General features: G+C 40.3%; 1 protein-coding gene across 2 annotated transcripts in view; it reads right to left on the reverse strand.

Annotated features, from left to right (window-relative positions):
* Positions 1-5,645: 5,645 nt before the first annotated feature.
* The window catches only part of znf592 (zinc finger protein 592), a 151,354-nt gene continuing 143,236 nt past the window's right edge, over positions 5,646-13,763 (reverse strand). The window contains exons 9-10 of one of the 2 annotated variants that reach the window (XM_041178615.1): positions 11,967-12,102; positions 5,646-10,733 (exon numbers count right to left, since the gene is read on the reverse strand). In XM_041178615.1, the coding sequence (XP_041034549.1) occupies positions 10,245-10,733; positions 11,967-12,102 (625 nt within the window). In that variant the 3' untranslated portion in view covers positions 5,646-10,244. Of the gene's footprint in view, positions 10,737-11,966; positions 12,103-13,763 lie in introns of both variants that reach the window. The other variant, XM_041178614.1, reaches the window with a different exon arrangement.

Raw genomic sequence — 13,763 nt, forward strand, 5'->3', positions numbered from 1 at the left:
CCAAACCACACACCAACCTGACTTGTAAATATATTGCTGTCCCTTCACTGTAACTGGGTCAAAATCCTAGGAACTCCCTCTCTAAAAGCACTTTCACCCGATGGACGATAGCAGTTCAATGCAGTTTGCAAGGGCAATTTGGGATGGGCAATAAACGCCAGCCTTACCAATGATGTCCACATCCAATGGATGAAGAAAAATACCTGATCTATGTCAGTGCAGTTTGTGTGAAGCATAAACACAGTGTCCCTCTTCATTTTACTCAATCAGTATAACTTACTAATCTTTTTGCCCTCATGTACTCATCTGGCTTCATGTTAATTTCTTCTATATTACTCATATCAGTTATTACATGCAGTCACAAGTTTGAAAATCTAACCTCTGTCTGGTCTTATTGCAAGGCAGATGGAGTATAAAAGTAGGAAAGTTTTCCAACAGCTGTACAGGGCATTGGTGAGACCACACCTAGAGTACTGTGTACAGTTTTGGTTTCCTTACTCAAGGAGTATACTTGCATTTGAAGCAGTTCAGAGAAACTTCACTTGGCTGATTCCTGGGATGAAGGGTTTGTCTTATGAGATAAAGTTGAGGAAGTTGGGACTAGACTCATTGGAGTTTAGGAGAGGTGAACTTATTGAAACATATAAGATTCTGAGGGCGCTTTACAGGGTAGATGCTGAGAGGATGTTTCCCTTCATGGGTTGTCTAGAACTAGGGAACACAATTTCAAAATAAGGGGTCTCCCATTCAAGATGGAGGAATTTCATCTGACTCGTTAGTCTTTCAATTCTCTTCCCCAGTGGAGGCTGGGGTCATTGAATATATTCAAGACCAAGTTATACAGGTTTTTGATCTACAAGGGAGCCAAGGGTTATGGGGTGGGTTTAGTGGAGGGAGGCAGGCAGGAAAATGGGGTTATGGCCACAATCAAATCAGCCATAATCTTATTGAATGGGGTCGAGGGACCGAATGGCCTACGCCTGCTCCCATTTCTTATGACCTGAGGAAAGAAGTTTCCCTTGAATTCCTTATTGGATTTACCAGTAACCATCTTGCATTTGAATTTAAAACCAATCCCAGGAAATATTTTTTTCCACCCATAGGGTGCTAAACATATGGAATAATCTGAAGCTGAAGCAATGGAGGTGAAGATATGAAATGAGCTCAAGATGCAGTTGTGCACTGGGCTGAGTGAGGTGAATCATGCTGGGATTTCGCTTGATGGGCCAAATTGTCTTGCCTTTGAATTCATTTTACATTTTAAATTAATACTGCAGTGTGGGAGCACAAAACACTTTCCAAGCTGTTGGGACCCTTAACTGTACTGAAATTGAAAATATTTTTGGTTATTGCAGTTGGATCTTGGAATCTCAGTCACTGACTGGGCTACTAAAGCAGATGTTTTGTACGATATATATTCCAATTTAACAAAAGTCAGGGGTCCCACTCCCACCTAAAATAACCAAGAGAGGTTGGAAGACAGCCATTTCTCTCTGAGCTTGTCCACTCTTGATAAGTTGAGCGCTAATAAATCCAGAGCTAACTTGCCAAATGTTAAGCTTCAATTCAGATCTCTGTGCTCCTCCAATTCTAACCTCTAGCACATCCCTGCATTCCTTCACTTCACCAGCAACAAATGCCTCCAACTGTTTAGGCCTCAGCTTTGGACTTCCCTCCCTAAACCTCTTCACCTCCATAGCCCTCTCTCTCCTTTAAGTCATCTCTTTGAACAAGCTTTTGCTCACCTGTCTTAATATCTCGTGTCAAATTTTATCTGAAGACCTTGCAATATTTTGCTATGTTACAAAAGCAAGTTGCTGTTGATAATTAGGGTTACTCACGATTCTAAATTTCTATAAACCCGTAGACAAGTTTAACCAACTTGCAAATCACAATGCACTTGAACCATTTGTGAAGCAATCAAATTAACACTAGAAAGTACTTCATTGAACAATGAGAGTTTTGACTTTGAAAGTATGCTGCTGCCTGAGCTAAAATTTGACAGAGGATTCATCACCTCTAATGTGCATAAAGTATTAAGAACGTGACAAATGAGGAACATTTTATTCTTTAATCAGAACTTTGCATGGATCACAAATTCTATATAATGGCAGGGACAGGATATAGGGTTCCATGCTTGGAGAAGGAAGCTGTCGATTGAAGGTCAATTGTATTTAGTATCGTACAGTAGAACTCAAAAACTGTCCCACTGAGCAGCTGTGAGAGGGGGACTCAGTGTCCTTTATTGGAAATAATAAACAGGCCATGTTTTATTGACTGAAGTCATGACCATTCAATCTCAATCAACTAGTGGAGAGATGAAGCTTGAATTGGATACATGGACTGGAGTTTAGCTCAATGTTCCAGAAATAAGAAGTGAGGGCAACTAATCAGAGCTGTACTTCATCAAATAGACTTGCAGTTTACAATCAGATTCTAGGCAGGACCCAGAAATGGTAGTCAATCTTGTGTCAATGGGCTACTTATGCTCAGGTTGGTTCCTTTGTTAGACATAGCTGGTTAAATTGTTACAGCATTCAATTTGCTTTGCAAGGAGCTGAGGTCTTGTCTTCAAATTGAGAAACATCTGGTGAATACAGAAAACCTAATTAGAGTCTGCCACAAAATTAATCTGCCAAGTACTTCATCAACCAGCTTTTATGACACAAATATTGTTAGGAAAGTAAATTAAGAGGACAAAGAGTATACAAAAGGTATTTGAATAGGTTAAGTGAGTAGGCAAAAATATAGCAGATGAGTATGATGTGGGAAAATGTGAACTTAATCATTTTGGCAGGAACGATTGAAAAGCAGTATACTATTTAAATAGAGAGAGACTGCTGAGCTCTATGGTATAGAGGGATCTGGGTGTCCTGGTACATGAATCACAAAAACTTAGAATGCAGATAAAGCAAGTGAAAGACAAATGGAATGTTGATGTTTATTGCAAAGTGAACCATGAATAAAAGTAGGGAAGTGTTGCTACAGTTGTGCAGGGCCTTAGTGAGAGCACATCTGGAGTACTGTGAACGGTTTCGGTCTCCTTACATGAGAAAGAATATAATTGTATTAGCAGTTCAGAGAAGGTTCATTCAACTGGTTTCTGGGATGTTATCTTATGAGTAAAGGTTGGATGGATTGGGTCTATATCCATTGATGTTAGAAGAATGAGAGGTGATCTTATTGAAATGTATAAGACTCTGAGGGGACTTGACAGTGGGGATGTTGAGAGGATGTTTCCCCTTATGGGGAAGGCTATAACTAGGAGACATGGTTTAAAAATTAAAGATGGAGATGAGGGGAAATTTTTTCTCTGAGGGTCATTAGTCTTTGGAATTCTCTTCCCCAGAGAGCAGCGGATGCTGGGTCATTGAATATATTCAAGGCTGAGTTAGACAGAATTTGACTGACAAGGAAGTCGAGGGTTATGGAAGACAGACAGGAATATGGAGTTGAGGCCACAATCAGATCAGCTATGATCTTATTGAATGGTGGAACAGACTCTAGGGGTGGGATGGCCTACTCCTGCTCCTAATTCTTGTGTTCTACGACTTGTTGAAATCCAGTAAAACATAAGCATCCATTCCATGTTGAGTTACGGCAATGAAGTACTCATCGATAGGCCCTCAGCAGTGACATCCTTTAACTTAAAGCAGTATTCCCAAAGGTAAGGGAGTTGGAATTGCTAGGAATGTTACTGTACTGGAGAAAAAAAATCACTCAGTGCTTTCTGAAACAATATCTGCAGTCAGAAACATGTGTTATCAGATTACACTCTTACATAACTAGCATATTTCAAATTGTTGAATCACTCAATGATAACTTACATTTAAACGGTGCTTTGAATGTAGTAAAATAAACTTTGCTGGAGTGTAATTAGACAAAAATTGACACCAAGCCAAAAGAAGTGACATTAGGACAGGTGGTAATGTTTTAAGGAGTCTTAAAGGAGGATAGAGAGATGGTGAAGTTTAGGGAGGGAATTCCAGAGCTCATGGGTTTAGATGGCTGAAGGCAGGACTGCCAACACTATGCTGAAGGAAATTGGGTAGGCACAAGAGGCCAGAGTTGGAGGAACACAGTTCTGTGCTGTAACATTCCATGATCAGTTATTTATAACCCACTCACGATTGTAGAAAAGGGTGAGGTAATCAAATTTTTTTTGGCATAGATATAGAGGTAACAAATAATGATCACTTTACGACTTATATCTGAGAAAAAAATTTAGCAAATGCAGTTTTCTTGAGGTAAAGTTTCAAAACAACTATTTATTGAGGCAAAGCCTATGTAAGCATGGAGAGCAAAAGGCAAAGGCAGAGAAAGATTTCTGAATTTTGATGCCCATTCCTCACAAAATTCAGACATCCTAATCAGTCACAGCTGTTCAGTCAGAGAATCATTACAGCACCAGAGGCCGCCAACTGGCCCATTACATCTATGCTGCCTCCCTGTAGAGCAATCCAATCGGTTCCATTCCCCTAGCCCTGATAGTTTATTTCCCGTAGCCCTCAAGTACCCATCCAATTCCCTTTCGAAATCATTCATCACCTCCGCCTTCACCAAGCCTGTAGGTTTCAAATTCCAGGTCATTTCCACTTGATGCTTAAAAAAAAGTTCTTCACACCCACCCGGCATCTCTTATCCAATACCTTAAATGTGCCCCCTAGTCCTTGAACCATCAGCTAATGGGAACAGCTTTTCTTTGTCTATTTTGTAATAATCTTCTATACCTCTGATATATCTCCTCTCAAACTCTTTTTGCCAAGGAGAACAAATCCAGCTACTCCACCCTAACCTTGTTTCTAAAATCCCTTAGCCCTGGAACCATTCTGGTAAATCTCCCTCTGCGCCCTTTCAAGGGCCCTCACATCCTTCCTAATTGTGGTGACCAGAACTGGATGCAACACTCTTGTTGTAGCCTAACCAGGGCTTTATAAAGGTTCAGCATAACTTCCCTGCTTTTATACTTAATGCCTCTATTTTTGAAGACCAAAATCCCATTTGCATTGCTAACCACACTCTCAATATGTCCTGCCACATTCAAAGATCTATGCACATGACCCTGCACCCCCTAGGTCTCTCTGTCCCTGCACAAACTTTAGAACTGTGCGATTTAGTCTATATTGCCTCTCCCAATCACTTCTGACAAAATGTATCACATCTCACACTTCCCAGTGTTAAATTCCATCTGCCACTTGTCTGCCCATTCTACTAGCCTATGTCCTTTTGCAGACAGTTGGCATCATCCTTCTTTCTGCCAGACCTCCAGTTTAATATCATGGGCAAATTTTGAAATTTTACTCTGTATTCCAATATCCAAATATATATATATATATATATATATATATATATTATATGTATGTCAAAACAAAAGCAGAGTAACACAAAAGACCAGAGCCAGAATGTCTGCAGCCATTGTATAATTTCATTATTATCCGTCAGGTATTAGATTTTGCATCATTAAGGTACCACTTTAAAGTAGAATATTGTATTTTACATGGTAAAATATTCTTGGGCAAATGAAACAGTGCATCTTCTGACTTACCATGAGCACTGCCACTAGATAGTTGCTAAATATATATTAAGTTAATGTTTAAGAGGGCTGATGATACTAAGATAAAGATAACAGACTAAACAAGCAGCTGTTAAAAATTCACTTTCTGTTCCTTTTATTTGAAATATTTTTAAGTAAACATAATAAGAAGGCACAGAGGCCAATGCAGATTAAATAGAGAGGTGATGGCTTGGGGCGGGGGGAAAATCCCTGATAACATGTAGATCTACCCTTAGCAAACTACACAGGTTACCTTGCAAAATGTTTCTCTACACGCTACTATACACATTTATCAAAAAGTACAAATGTCTGTATATGTTGTATAAAAAACATTGAAATAAGGAAGTGAACAGAGCTGAATTCTGTAAGATAAATATTTTAAATTATTTTCATCTGTAAATAATAGAGCTGAATTCGGGCTCAAAAATATCAAGAGGTAGACTCCAGACTCCAATTAATACACAACAATTAAAACCCTCCAAATATCCAGCTCCCAGCATTTACTCAAGTTTACTAATTTCATCAACGCAGCAAACATAAGCTAACCTCTTCTTTGGAGCAAGTAAGTCACTGCCCATAGCCAGAGGATGCAACTCAGCAAGAACTGCACTATGCAGATGAAAAAAAATAAAAATGAATCCTTCTGGTAGTGGAGTGTGCCTTTTGATACAGTTCTGCTTGGAGTCTGGGGTGTCCCCTTAGAGTGTAATATAACATCACGTGAACACAATAGCGTAAGGTAGTATAGCACTTAAATAGGAAGTTCACGTGAAAATTTTAGTCAATATGACTACAATTAAATATAAATCTCCAAAGTAATTTATAAAATTGAGTAATATGGGAGATACATTTTTCTTTAAAGAAATTAATTTTATAAAATTTAAGATACAGTACAGTGGTCATTTAAGCAGGGAATTACACTAGGTCTGTTTTTTTTAATTCTTTTAAAATACTTTATTTGGTCCTCCTGTAAATTACTTTAGTGCCATTCACATGGGTACCAGAAGGAATGGCAGTGCATGAGCCAGTTAATGAGCATCCTTCCTAATGGCACTGCCCATTTACAAAGGAAACACTGGCACAGACTCTGATTCAATCTCATACATTCTACAGTGTCTGCTTTAAAAGAACAAGTGAACAGAGAGGAATGTGTCACTCCCCAGGATGGGGGGGGGGGGGGGCGTGCGCGCACTCAGGGGAAGTGAGGGGTGAGGGATGCTCCCATTAAGAGGCTTCAGCTGTATTCTGAAGTGATTTACAGAAAGGTGAGTGGGGTCGCTGGACATTCTTCTGCAACCTTCATTTTAAATGGGCATGGGGAGACTGAAAAAGAAAACAAGCCAATGCACAAAGCCTTGTTCAACAAGGAAAATACCTTTCTAACCTTCCAAACAAAGAAGGTCCCCCTTTTACACTTCCTGTAACCTGCGAGAGGGAAAATGGTAGAGAAGGAAAAACACCAGTCAGCTTGCCATGTTGCTTGGCCAGGGCACATCCACCTTGCATCTGACTTTGCACTGTGCCCACAATCTCCACTCAATATGAAGAACCATTTGAAATTAAATAATTTCACCACATGAAGAGATCTGCGTGATCTAGAGAACCTCTCTGCATCTTAAAAGTCTGGTTTCAACCTAATACAAATGCAAATTAATTGGTCATATCAAGATTTGATGATTTAATTTAGAGTGTGCTAACAGTCATCAGGATTTCAGTGACCTGCACAATTCTCTAGTCGCCAGCACCAGAGTTAGAGCTTTAGTTTGCAAACGTGAAATGAGCTTCTGTAATACAGAATGCAAACATTGGGCATGATTTCCTCCAACTGACTGGGAATTAGTGGAAATTCTAACTCAGTGTCAACATTAATCTCTGTCCTAATCAATTATTTAAAAGAAATCTATTTCATGCTTTGAATAGCATCCCTGATTATTTAGTTTAACAAGCAGAATATTGAATAATAGTTAATTTTGTAGTTGCGAATGATCACAGTTTGTTGAAGTTATGGAAAATCTCACTATTGGAGACTGCTAATAACTGCAGCCTTGCAAAGCTGCCGTTTTGCATCTTACATCGCAATGGAACAGTTATCTGACTGACATTGACTATGTTTGGGCTGATTTGAAATCTCGCCTCCATGCATTCTTGACCTCAAACTGGGGTGTGTGAGAAATGCAATGCTAATAAAATCCATTCTGTAAGGTACTTGTCCCTTGCCTGTGCTTAATGCACAGGATATTTCTGTAGACTTGACAAATCAATCCTAGTGATGTCAGGCAGATAATTCCTCGCAGGGGCCAAATGGCAAGTGTTACACACGCCTAGAAGGCTACAATTAAATTACAATCTGGAGTCATTCAGTAAATCTAACCACACATTCATGTGACACAATTTAAAAAAAGCAAATTTAATTAAAATTTTGGTGACCCGAGTTTGTGGTGACTCCTCCGTCATGATTAGGGGGTGTCACAAATTAATAAATGAGAGGTGGTCCCCAATTTCAGAACGTACAGAGTACAGAACTGAAATGATAACAATCCAGTTTGTCCTCAATAAACAAAGACCAATACTAGTCAGATCTTTCCAATTCCAATATGCAGTGTTTATCTTTTGAGCTTGTATGACTCTTCTTCGCTCTGAAGAGGAGTCATATTGACTCAAAACGTTAACTCTGTTTTTCTCTTCACAGATGCTGTTAGAGCTGCTGAGCTTTTCCAGCATTTTGTTTTTGTTTCAGATTTCCAACATCCGCAGTATTTTGCTTTTATGCAGTGTTTATCTGTTGTCTAAAAGATGTGAAACATTATACTAGCTTTTCCTCTCATTCCAGAGCAGTACCCACTTTTGGAATTTTCAGGCAAGTACAAGCAGTTCTGAAGAGATTACCCGGTCCTTTTGAGGAACTTTGGGGCACAGTGCTGCGCACAACACAGTTTCCCCATCCAACCCTCCAAGACAGTGCTCTCTTATCCTCTGCATCTACAACCTCGCAACTCTTCCTAGTTGACAGGGAGAAAAAACAATGGTTCCAGGTTTCTTTTAAACCTGTGATGCTGTAGGTGCCCTGGCTGACCTGTTCTACAGCTTTTTCTTTCCTCTAAACAATTAAAGGGGAGGTTACAAATAAATTCCTTACATAGTATTATAAGTGGAATGTGGAGTTCCCTGCCACTTTCAAGCAGCGCTCACAAATTATTTTAAAAGGGAATCAAAATGGTTAAATAAAGGACACTGGGGGGGGAAAAAGGAGAGTGGAATACATTAGGTGGCTCATACAGAGAAAAGCACTTCAGACTTAATGGGCCAAAGAGTCTGTTTCTGTGGTGTAAATCTATGATTCTTAGTTTGCCCCCAGGTCAGAGGCTTTGCTGTGCAAAAGCCAAAGTGTGTGGTTTTATGTAATTGTAACCTACAAATAGTGACGTAATCTCAAAGCTCTCAAAAACTTCATTGTCCATACAGATGTCAAAAATGAAAAGTTATCACGAAAGGTGATAACTTAAGAGAACATTTGCAGTTGTTTATCTCAATCATTTGCTTGAAAGGAACACAATACTGCATAGTTTTAAAATCAGAACCACCCTCAAATAACTCTACAAGCTACTACACTACTCATTTTTTGAGCAATGCTTCTGCATTACATAAGCTTGTGTACTGGCACCACAAGATGCAGGAGGTGAGATTTCTGAGCAAGGCTTTACAGTAAGTAACTGTCTGACCTAGCTCATTGTGCCTTATTCTGTTCACCGAGTTTAAATGTTACAAAGTAAGCAGTTGAAGGTATGTGCTGCAGACATGGTTGGAGCGGAGCATCAGGGTGCTTTGTCAGCAGGCCAACAGGCAGAAACTAACCCCCCAAAAAAGTTACAAAGCAAAGAGAGGAACAGCATTATCCCAAAGGTTGCACTGGGATTGCCACTCAAACAGAACACACAAAAGGAAAGATTTGACGAGAGGACAGTTGTATCACCAAGGATTGCAGAAATTTACTCAGTATAATCTGCCTACTTACTTCTAAATAAGGGATGGGGAGACAAAGATATTTAAAATAAGCTACTTCATGTTGACTCCTTATTGCATGCATATTAAATCTCAATTTTCCATTTCAAAGGGGGGCATCCATTCACTTTGAGTCACTTAATTTGCTCAAAAGGCAAACACAGAACCTTTAACTCCCAATTCTGACCTAACATGACCCAACAGAAAAGCAGTAGGACACGGTTCTGCTTCTGTAATTATAGACTCAGAGCTACCAGAGACCGTGGCGGAGCTTAACTGGAAGGTGGCCTAAGACACGCAAGTGCAATACCACATTACAGGTAAAAACGTGTCACAAACGTTTGAGGGTGTTAAGGGCTGGAGGGTGCAGAAAGCATCTTTGGCTTGCTTTCCTTGTGAGGTTCTGCGTGTGCATTGGGTTGTAGAAAATATAAAAGCTACTGTTTTGATACCAGCAAGAAAAAGCAAAATAAAATAGTGTTTGCAGGATGGTGGTTCCTGAAGCAACACTTATTTCACTTTCACGGTCCTTTAAAAGGGCAGGGCGAAGCTTTGAATGTGTACCACTTCCGTTTACTTGCTTATATGTTGCTGTATTGTGTATCAATGAATGTAAGTTTATCACTGGAGTCACAGCAGATCCATTCAGAATGCAGAAGGATTAAAAAGGCTCCCCTTAGCGTCAGTGCAGTCATTGCTCTGATCCTCCATTCTGCTTGGATAATATAAACCTCATCCCATGAGTCCGAACATGAGCGCTCAATGCCGTCTCACTGTCAAAAATGTCTTTGCAGACTTGGCACTGAAGATCCATGTCTTCTTCCGATGTAGTGTTTGACTCCCATTTCTGTTCATCTTGCCCATTTTCACTAACCACATCAGCTGCTTGAAGCTTCTCGGGTTCCTTGAGTTTGTGGACGATGTAGAGGTGTCTGTTCAGGGAGAGTGGGGATGTATAACAGAGCCCACACTGTGAACACTGGAAGGTTGAACCATCAGACTTGTGCTGAGGTATGTGCTTCTGGAAGTCAGCTTTGCTCTTGGTCATGTAGCCACATATGGAACATCTGTATTGTTTGAACACTGCGACCTTCAGCTTCTTGGGAAGCGATGCTATTGTGTCGGAGTTGGGCAGCTCACCCGCTTCAGAGTCACTGGCCATTCGTTTTCCAGGTAAGTCCTCCTCAAACAGAAAATAACAATTAGATATCGTAAGAGCATTTCTAGGCACTTATACAATGTAAAATGTGATTTATTCCCCCCTGAAATGATTCAATCTGGGGGTTTGGGCATCTTTGGTATGTGGCTATGTTCCCATGCACCTGCCAGTCCTTGTCCTTCTTGATGATGAAAGTTGAGAGTTTGGGAGGTGCTGTCAAAGAAGCCATGGGCATCTGATGCAGCACCATGGATAACCATGATGCAGTATCATGGATAGATCGCTGTGTTTCACAGACCCCCTTCATGATGGCAAAGAACAAAAAGATAGTTTTTTTTGGATGTCTAATACACAAAACCTTGTATTGTTTTGTAAGCCCTGCTGCTCTCTTTGGTTTTGTTTATTATTAAACAGTAATTTTTGCTCAATGTTGCATCTTTTTGCATTGTTTTTGGAACTCCATAATTTGAAGGAAATGAGGTGTGAAGCTGCAGCATCTTATGTTGTATGCTCAAGTGCCATTTGCACAGGAGGTGGTCTAATAAAGCAATGTGCCTCAGCAGGGTTCCTTGAAATCCTAAACTCAGTATCTGAGTGCTCAGACTGATAAAAGATCAATCATCATAAAGTGGTTACATTTACATGTCCTGTTGACTTCTCCTACTTCATATACATATTCAACCGCAATCTGTGTATTTTCAGTCAACTAAGATCTTGAAAAAGCAGATTCAATAGTTACTTTCAAAAGGGGATTTTCAAAAGGAAAAGTGGAAATTTGCAGGGCTTTGGAAAAACTGCAGGGGAGCGAGACTAACTGGATAGCTTGTACAACGTGCCAGCACAGGCATGATGGTTCAAATGACTTTCATCTGTACTGTATCATTCTACGAAAATGAAGAAAACCAGGTGATGTAGTTGGGTTGGATCACTGACCCCTTTATTTCTGGGACCTATTCTGTATTTTGCTCCCATTGAGAAGTGTCTGAACTGTAGCATGTGCCAGATATGACCCATGACCTGGAAAACCAGCCCTCAAAACCCAGGTAACCTCATCCTATGCTTTATTTGCTGGTCTGTCCTCACTACTAATCCCACAAGTGCATAGGGAAACACAATGCTAATTTCCATGTCTCCTACTGTGAAGCATCTCAGTCCTGTCTTCTATCAGCTCCACCCACATCCTACCACCTTCCCACTGAGTACAAACTTTGGTACCACCTTAAAATATCTAGAAACAGGCAGGAGAAGGCTTACCACTGTTGTGTCTGTGCCCCCATGCACAGCTTTAGGCATCTGGCTAAAGTCTGGGTTTTTGATGCCGTGCATTAGGTTGATGTGTTTCTCCAACATGAAGCGCTTGGCAAAAAAGTGCTTTTCATCCGTGCAATACCTGGAAATAATGACAGGAATTAAGAATACAAGGCCAATACTGGGCAGTTAGCCTCCACCATCAATAACATAAGGAGGTAAACCCATCAAAATATTTTCAATGGCTATCTTCCTTTCCTCAGCCAGCTGACTGCACAAGGGTTTAAAGATAAGATAGATATTAAGCTGCTGTGTTCCTAGTCCAAAGTCCTTTCTGTCTAGCCAAGTCCACTGACCCAGGCCTGAACCAACAGGACTATTCAGAACAAATGTTGCTGTTTTATGTTTCTCTCTGGCCTCAGTATCTGAGTGCTCAGACTGATAAAAGATCAATCATCATTAAGTGGTTACATTTACATGTCCTGTTGACTTCTCCTACTTCATATACATATTCAACCGCAATCTCTGTATTTTCAGTCAACTAAAGTCTTGAAAAAGCAGATTCAATCTGGCCTGGGGCTATTGATAAATGTTCAAACAGTTCTGAGTAGACTGAATGTCAGAACTCCCACAAAGTATGGAATTCTTTCTGGTGAAAGGTCACAGACGTGAATATTAACTCTGTTTCTCTCTCCACAGATGCTGCCAGACCTGCTTCGTACTTCCAGCATTTTCTGTTTTTATTTCAGATTTCCAGCATCCACAGTACTTTGCTTTTGTGTGGAATTTCTTATTCTTATATATACAGTCCAACAGTCACCTACAGGTATTCTGTTGTCCGCTACAGAAAAAAGAGGGATTGTGTCCTTTAAAAACTTAAGGCTATTCGGGATCGTCTTGGTCAGGAGTCCCAGTGGCCCCACACACCCACCCCCACCGCCCTTCCCCATTGTAGTCACTGCCTTGTTCTAAGCCACACTTTATTTTGATTGAAGATGACAACAGAAAAACAAGGAAGGGATTGGAAGAATGCAAATACAGTCACCAAGTTGTCAAAGGCTGGAAGCTATACTGTTTGTGAAGAAAATCATATTCATGCAGATGTTCAGCTACTATACTTACATCAGCTTCCTCATTTGCTCAGCTTTCAACTGCAAGTAAGTTATATAAATGAACTGCAGATTGAAGATGGACAATTAGAGAAGGTTGAGGAGAAATTTGATAGAGGTATTCAAAATCATGAAGGCTCTGGACAGAATCAACAGGGAAAAGCTGTTCCCAATGGTGAAAGCATCAAGAATGAGGGGCCACAGATTTAAAGGTAATTGGCGAAAGATGCAATGGAGACATGAAGAGAAACTTCCTCACGATCTGGAATGCGTTGCCTGAGTGTGTGGTGGGGGCAGTTTCAAATCGAGGCTTTCAAACTGGATAATTATCTGAAAAGGAAAAATGTGCCAGCTTAAGGGGTGAAGCGGGGGAGTGGCACCAGATAAACTGCTCATTCGGAGAGCTGGTACAGACACAACAGGCCGAGTGGCCTCCTCCTGAGCTGTAAAAATGGTGATTTTTGAGAGGTGAATAAATATGTTAATCCGACAGGCTACAAACCAGGATTCCTGGCATACTACAGAACTTATAACCAAGCAAATAAGATTCTGAGTAGGGCCCCATGCATACAAATGCTGAGGCCTCTAACTCCTGGTCACTATGCAAAACCCTCAGCTGGAAACTGTAAACACGTACATATTGTGGATTTAAATCTCTAATGTATTAAAATCTCTGCCTGGGCACATAATTTCT

The sequence above is a fragment of the Carcharodon carcharias genome, chromosome 32, assembly GCF_017639515.1.
Source record: "Carcharodon carcharias isolate sCarCar2 chromosome 32, sCarCar2.pri, whole genome shotgun sequence".
NCBI lineage: Eukaryota > Metazoa > Chordata > Chondrichthyes > Lamniformes > Lamnidae > Carcharodon > Carcharodon carcharias.